Source organism: Mastigoproctus giganteus, chromosome 1 (genome assembly GCF_048544385.1).
Source record: "Mastigoproctus giganteus isolate SK-2022 chromosome 1, ASM4854438v1, whole genome shotgun sequence".
NCBI lineage: Eukaryota > Metazoa > Arthropoda > Arachnida > Uropygi > Thelyphonidae > Mastigoproctus > Mastigoproctus giganteus.
In genome coordinates, this window is record NC_143575.1 from 4,583,631 (window position 1) to 4,601,779 (window position 18,149).

Genomic DNA, 18,149 nt, shown 5'->3' on the forward strand with positions numbered 1-18,149 from the left:
CACATTACAGATATGATTATATAATTCATATTATGTATGCAAATACAATTTTTTTTTTTTTTTTTTTTTTCAGTGGTTAAAATGTTCACCGAGTTTGAGCTGTTAAATTATTAGTTCAAATTTTAAACTGTATTAATAATATTCAATGAAATACACATGTAAGTAGCTTTTCTATTCATAACACTAATGCTAATTATATTACTCTTCTGAAGACAGCCAAAGAGATTCTACCTCGTGCCTGCATGAAATTGGCATCCAAAATTGTGAATAGCCGAAGGTATAGCCAACTGTTAGCAGTGGTCACACTTCTTATTATTTTTACATGCTCCATTGTTCCCTTGGTAGGTATTTAAATTTTATCTTGTTATTTTAATGTTATTTTATCTTGTAGATTTACCGTTCGTAACTTGCCGCCATTGTTATACGATACAATGGTATATCCTGAACTAGATAGCGTTAGCTTAGTATAGCATATTATGTGTATTTTAGTGCAATTGCATCATTTATACACAGCTAAATATAGATTAGCAAATTTGCAATAGCGGCATCGTTTAAGTTACATATCATATTGTGAATACCTTCACGACAAGTTGCCATGACATTGCACTACTTCGAATAAGTAAAGCTTCACCCAAAGGAGAAGACTGTTGTTACTTATTCTCAGTGGATACCACCACCCAGACGGCACCGTTTCAGAGCTATTTGGCCATCTTCGGTGGGAGGGTAGGTACCTAAGTGTTTTCCCGTCACAATTGTTTTGCCATCATTACATCACTTGGGTACCTACCCACCCACCGAAGAAGGACCAAATAGCCCTGAAACGGTGCTGTCTGGGTGGTGGTATCCACTGAGAATAAGTAACAATAGTCTTCTCCTTCGGGTGAAGCGTTACTTATTCGAAGTAGTGCAATGTCATGGCAACTCGTCGTGAAAGTATTCACAATATGAGATGTAACTTAAATGATGCCACTATTGCAAATTTGCTAATCTATATTTAGCTGTGTATAAATGATGCAATTGCACTAAAATACACATAGTCTAATCTCTTTCACAGCTTGAGGCTTTAAGCCCTTATGCACTATAGTATAGTATATAATATAATATTGTCAATTAGATTGTACTTTTTAACTAAATACATATAACGACTTAAGATTTTAGAGACGTAACATAATTAATTAATACATAACTTGATACGGAAGTTATATAAACGGAACTCGTAGATAATACTCAATACTGAAATACATATATAGCTTTATAACTCTGTTGGGATACAAGTTTAGGGTTATAATTTTGTGCTGAAATTGAAATTCTATTGAAATTAAATCGAAATCATGACTCAGACCAGAGCAGTAAAGCAAAAGGCTCAAGCTAATGGGAGTGCTGTGGCTCAGAGGAGAACTAAGGGGGCCAGTTGCCCTCTGAATCACAGCCTTTTAAAATGCACTGCTTGCTTGATGTTTGTGGAGCAATCGGGTACGGGACATGATATTGCCATGGGGGATGTCTTTTTGTGTGCGCGCGGTGTAAGGAAATCAGGCGACAACTGAGCGTTATGTGCCTATATGAGAGCTTGAAGGACAGGGTGGATGCCCTCGAAGGATCTAAATTGCAGGGCCCATCAAGCTCTCAGCTGCCCACATCAACGCCAGAGCTTGCACTTGGTCATCATGCAACATAGCAGCAACCCCCAAGGCAGAATGCGCTGTTCCCACAGGAACATGATATGTAAAAAGAATAGGTGGAACAGGACCAGAGTATATCTGCCAGGGGCAAAGGTTGATGACATTGTAGAGCGGATATCATCTTTTAAGGGCACAAAAGGTGATATAGTTGTACACGTTGGCACTAATGCTATTAAGAGTAGGAGACCGGCGGAATTACTTAACAAGTACAGGTCACTGTTTAAAAAAAAAGCCGTGAATTAGGGTTGAATTTGAAAGTGTCTGCAATTCTGCCCAGACATGATAGGAGGGAGTATATATGCTGAGAGCCTTGTCGATCAATTCGGCCCTGGAAAGATTGTGCAAGGCTCAAGGGGTAGAATTTTTTCCAGCCTGGACTGTACTTGTTAACAGGAGAGATTGCTTCTACAGGGATGGGATACACTTAAATAGAAAGGGTGCAAGAATATTTGTTTATGCTATCGAGGCAGTGTTAGGTGGGTCGGAAAACTGCTAGCTTGGGGGGATACAAGGACTAATAGATTAACAGTAGCCACTGGCAGAGGTGAAAGAGATTCTTGCACTTCTTCTATTGGAATGAGCAGCAGCCTGGAAAATAAGATGCAGGGTATTTCAGAGACTGCTGGGAGTCATTGCGGTACAAGTAAACACATGGGGTGTGTTAGGGTAGCTAAGAATAGGAACAGGTGCATGTATACTTGCATGTACACAAATGCTAGGAGTTTGGTAAATAAATTTGATGAATTTGAGGTATTGCTCAAAACATCAAAGGCAAATTTTGTTAGGATATCAGAGACGTGGTGTCACACAGATATAAGGAATGCAGAACTGGAATTTGAGGAGTACAATGTGTACAGAAAGGACAGACAGGATAGGAAGGGAGGAGGGGTTCTGCTATTAGTTAAGAAACACATAAAATCCAAGGAAGTGAAGCCAGTGGACATCGCTGGACAGTGCAGTGTCGAGTCAGTTTGGTGTGACATAAGCATTGGGAGATCAAAATTGAGAGTAAGAGTGTGCTATAGGCCTAATGACTCTGATGAGTATAATAAGAAACTGTACAGGGAAATAGAGTGGGCCAGTAAATCAGAGAGTCTTATAATTGGAGATTTTAATTTCGCAGATATTGATTGGAATTTGGGGGCTGGTCACTCACACACTAGCAAGGCTTTTGTGAATTTATTGGATGATTGTTTTCTACATCAGCAAGTTTGGGAGGCAACTAGAGGGAGTAATACTCTTGATCTGATTCTTCATGCATTAAGAATCTGCAGATAAAGGAACCACTAGGTGGCAGTGATTACAGTGTGCTGAAGTGGGATTTACTCAAAGAGGTAACTACAATCAGGGGTAAAGGGAAGGGTTTTTGCTTTCATAAAGGCGACTATGATAGTGTGAGACAGTATTCAAATTCTATACAGTGGGACCATCTGATGATGTTACCAACAGCAAATTCAAAATGGGAAGTATTCAAAGAACTTATCTTCCAAGCTACTAAGCTTTACATACCAACTAAGAAATATTGTTCAAGGTTCAGGCCTAAATGGATGTCAGATGAACTAATGAGACATATGGCAGAGAAGAAAAATGCATGGGATACATATAAATTAATGGGTGACATGGAAGTCTATGATAGATATAAGTTGGTCTGTAACCATGTCACAAAGGAGATTAGGCAGGCAAAGGCAGATTATGAGAAATCCTTGGCAAAGGATGCAAAGAAAAACAGAAAAGAGTTCTTTACCTGTGTAAATTCTAGAAGGAAATGGATGAATCGAATTGGTCCACTGGATATTGATTGTTCAACAGTTGAGGATCCTACTCAGGCGGCTAACAAACTAAATGAGTATTTTGCATCTACATTCACACATGAGGAATTATTGAGGAAGGGGAATGCCAGAGGTGAAGTAAACTCTGGCAGTGAGCTAGATGATTTTGTAATAACTGAGAGGAAAGTGGAGGAGAAATTGTTGAGGATAAACATAAAAAAGGCACTTGGGGTGGATGGGATCTATCCAGTTATATTAAAGGAGGCAGCAAAGGAAGTAAGCAAACCCTTAGCCATAATTATCAGAGCTTTTTTGGACACAGGGGAGGTACCCATAGACTGGAGATATGCAAATGTGACCGCAATTCACAAAGGAGGATCAAAGGCTGACACAAGTAATTATAGACCTGTGAGTTAAACTTCTGTTCCAGGAAAATTAATGGAGGCACTTGTTAAAGAAGCACTGCAGGATCATCTGGACAAGACTTTAGTTATAGGTCGGACACAGCATGGTTTTGTTAAGGGAAAGTCTTGCCTGACCAATTTGATTGGATACTATGATGCAGTCACAAAAGAACTGGCTGCAGGGAATAACTTTGATATTATATATTTGGATCTTAGAAAGGCTTTTGATACTGTTGCACTTGGAAGACTGCTGCACAAATTGGAGCAGTGTGGCATTGGAGACAAATTGCTACTATGGATAAATGGGTGGTTGAGGGGAAGAAGACAGACAGTGGTAATCAATGGACACTGCTCATCGTGGATTAATGTTATTAGTGGAGTCCCTCAAGGTTCAGTGTTGGGTCCATTATTGTTTTCTGTATTTATAAATGATATTGATGATGGTACATCAAGCTTAATGTCCAAGTCTGCAGACGATACGAAGGTTGGCAGGGTTGTCAAGGACACTACTGACACTATGCTGCTGCAACAAGATCTGGAAAGGTTGAGCAGATATGCTGAGAGGTGGCAAATGAAGTTTAACATTGACAAATGTAAAGTACTACATATGGGAAACAGCAACCCCAGAGCAACGTATCAACTCTGTGGTACTACACTGATAGTGGTAGAGAATGAAAGGGACCTGGGGGTGGTTGTGCAGGCAGATATAAAGTTCTCTCAGCAGTGCAGATGGGCTGCAAGTGTAGCTCATGGTGTATTGTCAATGATATATAGGAATTTTTCTAGCAAGGATAAGGAGGTGATTATTCCCTTGTATAAGGCAATGGTCAGGCCACACCTAGAGTACTGTATACAGGTCTGGAGGCCTCATTTCAAGAAGGATGTAGAGCTTCTGGAACGAGTACAGGGAAGGGCAACAAGATTAGTGAATGGAACAAAGGGTTGCTCTTACGAAGAAAGGCTTAAGTTTTGCAAATTAAAGTCTAGAGACTAGGCACCAGTGAGGTGATCTGATAGAGGTGTATAAAGCCTTGAATGGTTTGAGCATGCTCAATGCTGATGGGATTCTTCCTTTTGCTCAGAATAATCACCTGAAAGGGCATAAATTCAAATCGAGGAAAGACAGATGTAGGATAGACGTGTGGAAATTTGCCTTTAGCCAGCGGATGGTTGGTTGGTTGGTGGAACAGACTTCCATCCCTTGTCGTGGAAGTTGATAGCCTAAATAAGTTTAAGGCTCAGCTGGACAGGTATTTTGAATAAATGCAGGGTTGAAGTGGAAGGGGGTTTTTTTTTTTTTTTTTTTTTTTTTTTTGGCTGATGCTGCATAAGCTTGCTTTCTTGCATCACATGCCTCTACTAATGCTAATGCTAATTCATGGCTTTTTTTCAACATTGACCTGTACTTTTATACTGTCTCCTACTCTTAATATCATTAGTGCCAACATGTACTACTATATCACCTTTTGTGCTCTTAAAAGATGATATCCGCTCTACAACATCATCAACCTTTGCCCCTGGCAGACATACCCTGGTCCTGGTCCACCTATTCCTTTTTAGAAAGCATGTTCCCCGTTTCCGTGACAATAGAGGCACCAACAACATCCCAAAGATGCTCCACAGGGTTCATGTGTAGTGAACGGGGAGGCCATTCCACAGTGGTAAAATATCTAGAATGCTCTTCGAACCATATTCTAGTCACCACGGCTGTGTGGGGAGGTACATTTCCTGCTGGAAAAGTCCATTGCCCTGTGGGTGCATGATTACCATGAAGGGATGCAGGTTGTCTGCAAAGATGAACACTTCACCTGGACCGATCAGAGATGCATCTAGACATACCATGGCCCAATGTGTGCCAGTTGAACACACCCCAGACCATCACCGACCGACGAACACCTGCCTGATCCGTTCCTTGTTGACATGAAAGGTGCATAAGTTCGTGTGGTTTTCGCCAAATACGCAACCTCCCATCATATCAAATAACTGGAAATGAGACTCATCGGACCAGGAGACCCATCTCCGATTGTCCAAGGTCCAGTGCCGATGTTCTTTCGCCCAGTTGAGGCGTAAAGTCTTGTGCCGTGGTATTAGCAATGGTGGGTTGGCAGCTCTCATAAACTATTGCGGCTAATGATTGCCTGATGGTCTTGGTGGAGACATTTCTGGCACCTCCCTCATTGAAGTCTCCGGCGATTTGGTGCCACTGTTGCTCTCCGGTTATCTGAAACAATGCGAGACAGACATTAACAGCCACGTTCATCCACCACCTTTCTCTGCCCACAGTGAGATGTTATTCCAGAAATTACATATTCCTGATACACCCTCAATACTGTCAAATGGGGATAGTGCAATTTCTGTACCACCTCTGTGATAGTGACCCATGGGTTGGGCACCCACTATCATCCCTCTTTCAAAGTCTGTTAACTCATGACATTTATCCATACTGACATCGAATTGCGAAACATGAATGCAGTGATGCGGTGTACCTATATACCCACCAAACAGAGCATTCATTTACTAGCGAGAAGGGTGATGGTATCGCATTGCCCAGGAACCAGGTATTCCATGAATTTTATCCTTTCAGTGTGTATATATATGGCATATTTACTTACTTTTATATATGACATATATTGCCTAAGAATCAAATTGTAATGAATTTATTTTTTAATTTTCAATAAATATTTTAATCATATTTGTGTTCAAGTCTTTCAAAAGCCAGAAGGTCTATGCTATTTATCTAAAAAAATATCCAGAGGGTATACACTGTATACCCTCAGGAATTCGATTAATAAGCACAGTATAGTCTCTGCATATGTAACATTCACAGAGTATACCTTCTGTTAATTTTATGACTACAACACTGGATGTTCTCACACTTATATCTGATAGGATCTATTTGCTGTATTGCATGCATAACTTGCATAGAATTTCAGCATATCTTGGGTACAAGGTTATCCACGTCTTTGACAAGATTTTGTATCACTGCCAAACACTAAGTTTTTATTTATATTTAGCCATTTTATTGACTTAATTTGTTATATTAAATTATTTTTTATAAGTAGCTTATAGTTCTAGTCAAGCTCCTTGGTTTATTTTGAATTTAGATAGCGATTTTGAAAATTAATGCTTAGTGTCCGTAGTTTTACCATTCGTAACTTACCACCATTGTTATACAATACAACGTATATCCCAAACTAGCTAACATAAGGTTTAATTTAAAACTAGATAGCAAAACACATAGCACTGTATTACAAATCTGTTAGCTTAGTATAGTATTATCAATTAATCAGTAAAATAATAATCTATTATTTAGATTAATAATCTAAAATATTAATCTTATTAAATTTCATTGTCAATTAAATTGTACTTAAACGGAATCATGACCCAGAGAAGAGCAGCAAAGCAACGAGCACAAAGTAGAGGTAGTACTGCGGCTCGGGGGAGAACCGAAGTTGGTGATTCTCCAATGCATCGCAGTCTAAAAAAAGGTGCAAAATGTGAAGTGTTTACAGACCTTTCTAGAAGAGGAGATGATGTAGCCAAGCAGGATGTCTTTGTGTGTGCTAGGTGCAGAGATTGTGAATAAATTAGGCACAAACTCAGCGTTCTGATGGATGTTTATGAGAGTTTCAGGTGTAGGGTAGATGCCTTGAAGAAATTAATGAGGGGCCCCATCAAGCTCTCAGCTGCCCAACTCAATGCCAGAGCTCACTCCTGTGCATCAAGCAAAAATCTCCAAGGCAGAATGCGCTGGTCCCACAGGAACTAGTTATTGTTGGTGACTCTGTTGTCAGGGGTACTGGGAATATATTATGCAAAAAGGATAGGTGGAACACGACTAGGAGACGTTGGCCAGGGGCAAAAGGTGATATTGTTGTGCACGTTGGCACAATGACCTTAACAGTGAGAGTTCTGCATATTTACCTACAAGCAGAGGTCCTCAAGTTAGGGTTAAATTTGAGTGTCTACAATTCTGCCCAGACATGATCATCATCATCATCCATTTTCAATCCACTGCAGGATGAAGGTCTCTCCAGCAACTTTCCAGTTCCTTCTGTTTTGTGCAATGGCCATCCATTTACTACCCACAAACTCATGAATTTCATCTGTCCATCTCCTTTATTGTCTCCCAGGCTTTTTTCTATCTCCTCTTGGGTACCATTCTGTTATTTTCTTAGTCCATCTGTCATCATGTCTTCGAGCTATGTATCCTGCCCAAGACCATTTTAGTTCTTTAGTTTTGATAAGAATATCCTTTACTTGAGTTTGCTGCCTAATCCATGTGTTTCTCTTCTTATCTAACAATCTAATTCCCAATATAATTCGTTCCATTCTTCGCTGTGTAGTTCTCAGCTTCTCTTCCATTCTTTTGGTGAGTGCCCAAGTTTCACTTCCATAAGTCATGGTGGGGAGTATACATTATTTTACGTTTCAGACAAACTGGGATATTGCTCTTCAGTATGTGACTATATTTCCTGAATGCTATCCATCCAAAATTTATTCTTCTCTTGACTTCCAGCCATTTATCATTATTACAGCTAATAACTTGTCCCAGATAAGTATGACTCCACCTTTTCAATTACTGCTCCTTCAATCATTATTTCCCTTTCCATGGCATACTTGTTCATCATTACTTTTGTTTTAGCCATATTCACCTTTAGTCCAAAATCCTTACTAACTGTGCATAACTGATTAAGATTTTCCTCTAATTCTTTGCGATCGTGGCTTATGACCACAATGTCATCTGCAAATCGTAAACCAAGAGAGGCTTAAGTTCTGCAAATTGCAGTGGCTGGAGACTAGGCACCTGCGCGGTGATCTGATTGAGGTGTGTAAGGCCTTGAATGGGTTGAGCACGCTGTATTCTGATGGGATAGTGGCATGTGTGATTTTTTTTTTTTTTTGCTGATGCTGCATAAGCTCATACATATGCTTTCTTGCATCACATGCCACTACTGCTTAGTTTTCCTAACACAGCCCATGTATTTACTTGTTCCACTATGACTCCCAGCAGTCCTGGAAATCTCCATTACCTTGCTTTCCAGGATGCTGCTCATTCTAATCGAAGCAGTGCAAGAATCACTTTTGCCTCTGCCTGCGGCCACTGTTAACCTTTTAGTCTGTGTATCCCCCAAACTAGCAGTTTTCCGACCCACCTAACACTGCCTCTATAGCATCAACAAATATTCTTGCACCCTTTCTATTTAAGTGTACCCCATCCCTGTAGAAGCAATCTCTCCTGCCAACAAAGCACAGACCAGGCTGAAAAAAATTCTACCCCTTGAGCCTTGCACAATCTCTCCAGGGCCGAATTGATCGACTAGGCTCTCATCACATACTCCCTTCTATCGTGTCTGGGCAGAATTGCAGACACTTTCACATTCAACCCTAACTCACGACTTTTTTTCAACAGTGACCTGTACTTGTTGAGTAAATCTGCAGATCTCTTACTCTTAAGTCATTTGTTCCAATGTGTACAACAACATCACCAAAGGTTGTACCCTTAAAAGATGCTATCTGCTCTACAATGTCATCAACTTTTGCCCCTGGCAGACATACCCTAGTCCTGTTCTTCCACCTACCCTTCTTGCATAGTATATTCCCCATCTCCCTGACAATAGAGTCACCAACAATAACTAGTTCCTTTGGGACCAGCACATTCTGCCTTGGAGATTGCCTCTGTTTTGCCTAATGCACAGGTGTGAGCTCTGTCGTTGAACTGGGCAGCTGAGAACTCGATGGGCCTCTCATATTAATTTCTTCAAGGGCATTTACCCTACACCTCAAGCTCTCATAGACTCCCGTCATAACGCTGAGTTGACGCCTAATTTATTTACACTCTAGACACCTAGCAACACAATGGCATCCTCCTTGACTAGTCATGTCCTGTTTTAGAAAGTTCAGCAAACATTTCACATTTCGCACATTTTTTGAGACTTTGAAGCATTGAAGAATCGCCCCCTTCATTTCTACCCCGAGTCACAACACTCTCGCTAGTCTGTGATCTTTGCTTCGCAGCTCTAGTCTGGGTCATGATTTCCGTTTAAATACAATTTAATTAACAATGAATTTTAATGAGATTAATATTCTTTTTGATTAATTGATAAGCTATCAGATTACTAATACAGTGCTTCATATTACGCTGTCTAGTTTTACTTAATAACTTGCGCTCTCAGTTCGAGATATATATACTTTAAGCTATTTCTTATCGACTACAATATGGTGGCTAGTTCAACAATATTGGCACCAACACCAGGAGTCGTAACTTCCAAATATTGCTTGTTAAATGATATTTTGTTAATTTAATTACTCTAATATTTTGTAATGATATTTTGTTAATTTAATTACTCTAATATTTTGCAATGATATTTTGTTAATTTAATTACTCTAATATTTTGTAATGATATTTTGTTAATTTAATTACTCTAATATTTTGTAAATCTATATCTGTAATCCTGACATTTATAAAAAAGAAATACTGAATATGATGAAAGAAATTAATGCTAACATCAGGTTATGTTGGGAAAGGTGCGATTCTTCAACCTGAGTACCAAAATACTCTAATATTCAAAATAAAATCATAAGAATAATACAAAGTACTGCTTGCACTCGGTAGTGCAAATGCATGACTTCTTACCCACAAATATATATCCTCACATCTGCCATAGTATGAGTTCCACTTTCACTTTAACAATGAATAAATTAATTGAATTAAAGACAGAAGTTTCAAGCACCACCTCTTTGAGGGAGCATCATTACTTGTGATCATCAAAATTCAAACACAGAAAGAAAACAATGAACTGTTAAACTCAAAATCTTAAAACATGCAAGATATTTTATGATTAGAGACATTCACTAGTTAGGGTTTCCAAATTTAGAGTTGCCATCATTGCAAATTCACGACTTTCCTTTTGGGAATCATTACAATGCCTGATTTTGTCTTTCTTATTTTTTACAATTTTATTTTATTTTGAATATTAGGATATTTTGATACTCAAGTAGCAGAATTGCATCTGGCAAAGTGTAACCCTAAATGGTGGCGGTAATTTTGCTTCATTACTTGCCGCCTCCGTAGCCAGGTGGGCAGGAGCAGCACCCCGGTCTAATCAAGAAACGTGTGCTATGCACACGCTTCTTGATTAGACTGGGGTTCAAGCCTGTGACCACCAAATACGGAGGATGTGGAAAGGTCATGGAATGACCACTGCATATCCCCGGAGCAATATGGCCTTAGCTGCTAATGCTCCTAAAAAAAAAAAAACCCAAAATAACAGCTCCATTGCTTTGTCGTATATAGCTAGATCGTATATAGCTTTGTCGTATAGCTTAGCTTAATTATCATGACTCACCTCATAGTAATCTGCTTAGTTTGATGAAAGTTTCAACATGTACATAGCATTTCAACACGTACATAGCATTTAAAATTTCATAAAGTTATGAAATTTTAAAATTCTGATTAGTAGCTATTTTTAACTTAAAGAAATTATGAATATAAAAAATTAGAAATTACTAAATTATGAGCTTTAAAAATTGTTAAAATTTGCCTAAGAAAGGAAAGTGCACATTCCATTCTATAGTTGTCTAATTAAAATTATGTATTAAAAATAAAATAAAAGTGAAATAAAAGCTAATAGCCGCACATGAGCAACTTTCAAAACCGTCTTCAGTTAGCTATAGTGGGAAGAGAAGAACACGCAAAGTAAGTTATATACTGGTTAAGTTCCTGAAATGCATTTCAGTGCATGTGGAAACTTTATACATGCTAAATTCCAAATAGGGGAGAAGTTGATTGGAATCTTCTTGTTTAATATGTTGAACAATGTGTGGCACTTAAACCACTCAGTGACAAGGGCTTCATTTTTCATCTAGTTGTTACATCACAGTACATAAGGATTCCTTAATATATCATCAGTCACTTTGTTGTATATTTATTGTTTGTTTTTTTTCTCATGGTAGTCTTGCAGACAGCTGCATTTGAAATTCTTTATAGTAAATTTTGTCCTTTTTTTTTTCTCTTTAGTTTGATTTCTTATGACCACCCTTGGTTCTGTTTGCATTTATTATTTGATTATAATTGAGTTATTTATTTACATTAATTCTATTTATCATGGTTTGCTTTTAATGTTAATTTGTATATTTGCATTTTTGGTTTGGACCTGCTAATTTGCTGGATTGACATCCATATTGGCACACTTTATACTTTTGAGTTTAATTGTATTGTTTATTTTCTTTCTGTGTTCATAGAACTGTATCCATTGATATTTGGCAAGGTAGTGGTGTATGACTGAAATATGACTCTTTTTTGGACTTCACAAATGCTGATGTCCCACAGAGAAGTAGTACTTGTGATTTTCTTGCCTTTAATTCCATTTATTTATTAATTATGACAGTGACACTCATACTTTGGCGGGGGTAATGAGGGTACGTCTCCTTGAGCTGAGAGTCTTGCATTTGTAATGCTGAGGTGAATGTTGTTTCGTGTTTTTCTTATTTTTATAATTTTATTTTATTTTGAATTTTAGCTTATGTTTATACCCATATATGACAATTGCATCTTGTCAAGTATAATCCTAATTGTAGCATTAATTTTCTGCATTTGTTACCTGATAATTAGTTTTTCTTTTTATAATATTCTTTGATACCTTAACACATTTATCTTTATGGTAAAGTTATATCTGTAACATTTTGTAAGTTTAATTCTTATGTTAATAATGTTTATTACACAATCTACTTTGAATGCTTTGTCATAAAATATTATGACTCGGACAGGAATGGGTAACAGCCATCCCTGCTGTTTCCTATTCCTCTGTGAATCATGAGTTTATTGCTTATATAGGGATTCATGTATTCAGGGATCATTCTGATGATTTTTTTCTGTGGCCAAAATGTAAGTAGGAGTGCCAATCTTAAATTAATACTTGGTACATTGCTAGATCAAATTGAGTTACTGAGGAAATAAATGATACCCTTGAGACAAAACTGCAGATTTGTAACTGACTCTTGTCAACTGCAGGGTTGTTAAAATTAAAGTATCCCTATGTAGAGGGCTCTGGAGCGATTTCTAAGGCTTATACTGAAGAGAAATTTGGACAACAGGTACAATAAAGAATGCACTTGCCATTTATTGGGGAGGGAAAATTAGTTCCAAAATTTGTCACTGTATGGCACGTAACTATCTTAGTTACGATTATGCAAATAACTTACTTTATTTGCATAATTGTAAGTTATTGCAACAGCGCCACTACTCAGCTCTACTGTACTGTATAAAAGCAAAGCAGTCTCCAAAATCATACAGTAGATGTTTACCTGCACTACAGCAGCAATGCCAACAATGTTGCAGGAAAAGGTGCTATTAGTGAAGCTGTACTATCAGAACAGTAACAATGCAGCTATCAGAGAATTCCAGCGTCAGAAGTGCATACTGCGTGGATCTATGACTGTTTGTGCTGTCCACAAAATGATTGTGAAATTTGATGCTACAGGACATCTTGGTGTTCAATCAGGTGGAGGTCAAAATCGAGTGGACTCCTCTTGTGTTGAAGATGTGACTATGGCTGTCGTGGATTAATCAAGTCAATCTCCATGTGGTAGTGCAAGTGTGCCAGCTGTTTCTCATCAAGTGGACATGCCGTATTCTACTGTAAGGCTAGTAATGCGTCAGGTGTTGTGGTACTATCCTTACAAGATGCACATGCTCCAGCAGCTAAAGCATGGTGATGCAGATATTCGTTTTACATACGCACTTCAGTTTCTGGCATTAATGACAGTGGATATCACTTGGCCACGGAACATCCTTTGGAGTGATGAAGCCCACTTCTGTTTAAATGGACAAATGAATACACACAACTGTTGCATTTGGGCAACAGAAAACCCTCAAGTTATCCAAGAGGTCCCATTGCATTCTCCAAAAGTGACAGTGTGGTGTGGATTTACGGCTACATTCATGATTGGGCCATATTTTTTTGAATGGGTAACACCGACTGGACCCCACACCTGTTCCATCACTGGACAGCGATATTATGAAATGTTGGCAAATTTCGCAATACCAGAGCTGCAACAATGTCGGTGCCTTCAGGATACCATATTCATGCAAGATGATGCGCCACCCCACATCCACCGTTGTGTCCAAAGATTGCTAAGGCAACACTTTACAGACAAATGGGTCATCAGCTGTTGTTTCCAGATATCTTGGCCACATCGATCACCCCCATGCAACTTCTGGTTATGGGGTTTTCTGAAGAACCAGGTTTATCCGGAAGGAGGTCAAACTCTGGCAGATCTGAAAGACAGCATTAGACATCATGTGCTGGTTATTCCAGTTGACATGTTACTTTCTGCTGTAGAAAATGCTGTTGTTGACCAAAATGGAAGGAAACATTGAACAATTGTAGATTTGTATTGCCATAGTGCCATATAGTGACAAATTTTTCAACTAATTATTTATTATTATTTTTTTTCCAATAAATGGCGAGCGCATTCTTCATTGTGCCTGTTGTCGAAATTTCTCTTCAGTACGAGCCTTAGAACTCACTCCAGAGCCCTCTACATAGGGATACTTTAATTTTAACAACCCTGTACTTATCCTTCAATTCTTTTTTTCTTAGCTATTCTGTGATGTACTTGACTAAACATCATCTCAATATTAACTATTTTTGTTTTGATTTTCTTCCTGCATGCCTGGTTCTCTAGGAAGAAAGAAAATACTTGCAATTTTATATTGGTTAATAAATGGATTGATTGATTCAGAATAATTGTAGGAATTATGGCATTTCTGAAGAGTTCTAGACATAAAAAAAATAACATTTTTATGGTTTTTTTTTTGCTCCATTGTGATGGGGGATAAACAGATTGTATTGTATTATTACCAAAACAAATAAATAAACTTGAAGTGTAGCTATGAAATTCATAGGTCCTTTTCTGTGTTAAAAAATTGCTATGAAACATGCTGGCCTCTAACGTATACCCTCACACATTCCAAGTGATTAATATAGTATTAATTTCAGTAAGAAATATTGATTGAGCTGGCTAGTTTTCCATTTTAGTTTAATAATCTCTAGTTAATCAGAGATAAATATAATATTTATGTTAAATTGACTTTCTTCTTAGGCATTGCTTGATGCTGCAGAAGTAACAGGTTGTTGGCGGCAGTATAACCTCTCTTCTAGTTCAAATGTGACTCAACTTCCTCGGCAATGTGGAGACATCATGTTCCCTGGCTTCCTTTATGTATGTGTGAAATTCAACATTTTGTTACGCTTTAGTATTTCATTGTACTTTCAAAATTAGTTCTAGTATTAATACAGAATTATCATAAAGTCACGTCATTAAATGATGTACTGCTGATACATGTTAAGCTGAATGACCACCACTCATTCAGCTTAACGTGTACTTGTAAATATGGTTTTCTTTGTTTTATGTTTCTTTCTTCGTGGTACATATATGAGTTTGGTGTGTACACAGTTGAACAAAAAGTTATAATTGTTAAGTGTTATTTTAAGACTTAAAATTTTGCAGAAGCATAAACATTTTCTTTAACATTTCCTAATGCTCCAGAACCAGAAGATTCAATGATAAAGAGACTTATTAATAAATTTTGAGTATTATTGGGCTTTATTGAAGGCAGTAAACAAAGTAGGAGGCTGTCTCTTCTGAAACAGATGGTGTTTGAGGTTCACATCAGGTTGTTGACAAGTCTGAGAAATTATCATGGCAGACTAACGTGCCTTGTGGTTTTACATAAAAAATTATGAAGCATTGTTCCTACAATGCACCCATGCAAAACAAGTGGCTAATTTCTTTTGTCAAGACACATCACCTCATCACTCTAGAACATGTGTCCAAGAAAGTGTTGTCTTGACAACAGAAATTAGCCACTTACAGAAACCATATGTACTTTGAAATCATGTTTGGCAAATGAATATACTAGACATCAGAGAACCCCCTCCTGTTTCAAGAAATACTGCTGCAGAGTGTGAGTTTGTGTGACACTCTCAGGTAAGTGCTTGTTTCATATTATTCCAAGAAGTAATGACATCCCAAATGTACTTTAAATTCAATAATGAAATTTTGGAAACAGTAACAGAGAGAGAGAAATTGAAGGCCACTGTTTTCAACAAAGGAGCATGACTTCTTGAATGCAGTGAAGAACATAAGACACCCAAAAGATTTCATCGCCAATTGAATTATAACGAACAACTATCCATCTTACCATGCTAATTTTCTTTTTTGTGGAATTCTTAAAAAATCGTATATATGTGCACACCCAAGGATGTTACAGCAGCTTCAGCAAAATATTATGAATGCTATCAGTAGCATATCCTAATCAACTTTAAAACATGCATCAATGGAGCGTGGTCTCCAGCTACTGGAAAAAGTTTATCTTTTATTAGTAGCAGTAGTGGCATATGATGCAAGAAAGCAAGCTTATAAAGCATCAGCCAAAATAAAAATTCCCACATTACTTGTAGCCATCCCCTCCAAATAATTTGTCTAGTTCTTCCTTGAACTTATTCAAACTACCCGCTTCACGACACATGAAACTTTGTTACAACAATCAACCACCCACTGACTGAAGACAAACCTCTATCCTGCAACCATCTTTCCTCAATTTGAGTTTATGCCCCCTCATGTGTAGTTTGAGCAAGAGGAAAAATGCCATCAGCATTGAGTTTGCTTAATCCATTCAAAGCCTTAAACACCTCAATCAGATCACTTCATGGGTGCCTAATCTCCAGATGTTGCTTTTGCACCATTTTGTTCCCTTCGCCAATCTCGTTGCCCTACTCTGCACCCAATCCATCAGATCTACATCCTTCCTAAAATTAGGCCTCCAGACCGGTATGCAGTACTCAAGGTGCAGCCTAACCATTGCCTTTTATAATGGGATAATCACTTCTAGCAAAATTCATGTATATCATTGACAAAACCCCATGAACTCTCCTGGCAGCCTGTTGGCATTGCTCAGAGAACTGCACAATTATCTCCAGGTATTTTTAATTTTCCACTATCCTGAGTTTGATAATAGAGAGCTATTAAGTGCTCGATAATTCCTATATACTATTATATTATGAAACAACAGGGATTACCTTTATTTTAGATATAGGAAGCTTCTTTTCCAACCAACTCTTCTAGTCCAACGCGCTAATAATTCTTTGGGAAGGCGATATCAATTTTACAAAACGTGTGGGACATCTTCCCCACTGTCAGAACAGTTCAGACCCCTCAGTCTCAACATTGAGTGCTCAAGACTTTTGTCTTCAAACACCATGCCTCTGGCAGCAAGGAAACCATTACGTGGATTGACATAAAATTAAATTTTGAAGATCTAAACCGTTTAATAAATGTGGACCGATTATTTTCTTTGGTCCTGTAGAGTAAAATTTAGATTAATGGATATGGGGAGATTATTCTCTACATTCCTTAAGTTGGACTAGAACTTTATGGGGCGTCATGTTCACAGGAATAGAGCAACTCACAATTAATCTGAAACTTTTGTCTTATGTTGTAGTGTTTGTTCTTCACGCATGTGTATAAGTGACTAATTGTCGGACAATAGGAATGGTCTCTGGATATTGATTGAAGTTTCATGTAGTTTCATCTCTAAGGTTTCTACAATAAGTAGTTTGTGGTAGTTGTGCTGAATATTTATAATTTTTGTTTCATTAAAGCCGAATGAATGTCATTCATTTATTGCGTGGAACGAAGTTCCGATGCATTTGAATGCCCCTCCCGCACAGAAGCTTTGTGTTGTTTTGCTCGAAGCTGTGCCACTCCCATGGTAGATCCTACATATACAGTGTCACAATTTTTGCATGTGATGCTGTATACCAGGTCATGCTGTGATTGGAATGTGGTGTTTGAAGGTTGATTTCTGAAGAATGTGTATAATTTGTTCATGTGTTTTGCTATGATTTTCATGTCAGTTCCCTTGCATATTTGGTTAAGTTTATTGTACCAGTACTCAACATATGGAATGGTGACGAAATGTATTTTGGTCTTGTCGGATTTTTGTGCAACGTTTGTTGCGAGATTGTTGTTATTTATTTTTTTCATGGACTATTGTTTTAACTTTGTTTATATAGGTTAGCGGGTAACCCCTATTTGAGAATCTTTTAGTTAATTCGTTTATTTTTGTCGTTAGAGAAATCTGGGTGGAAAAATATTTAAAGGCATTAAGAAATTTATTCAGCATGACCGATTTTTTGTATGGTTGGGGATGATAACCGTGGAAATGCAAAAGCATCCCCTTATTAGTGTGTTTTCTATATATGCTGAAATTTAGTTTTTGTTCTAAT

The 18,149-nt window shown here is 37.9% G+C and overlaps 1 protein-coding gene across 1 annotated transcript in view; it reads left to right on the top strand.

Moving 5' to 3' along the window:
- LOC150090504 (adenylate cyclase type 5-like) overlaps positions 1-18,149 on the top strand; it is a 238,812-nt gene that overhangs the window by 157,176 nt on the left and 63,487 nt on the right. Inside the window, exons 10-11 of the mRNA XM_090378243.1 lie at positions 213-341; positions 14,962-15,081. Of these exons, the coding sequence (XP_090234369.1) occupies positions 213-341; positions 14,962-15,081 (249 nt within the window). The remainder of the gene's footprint in view (positions 1-212; positions 342-14,961; positions 15,082-18,149) is intronic.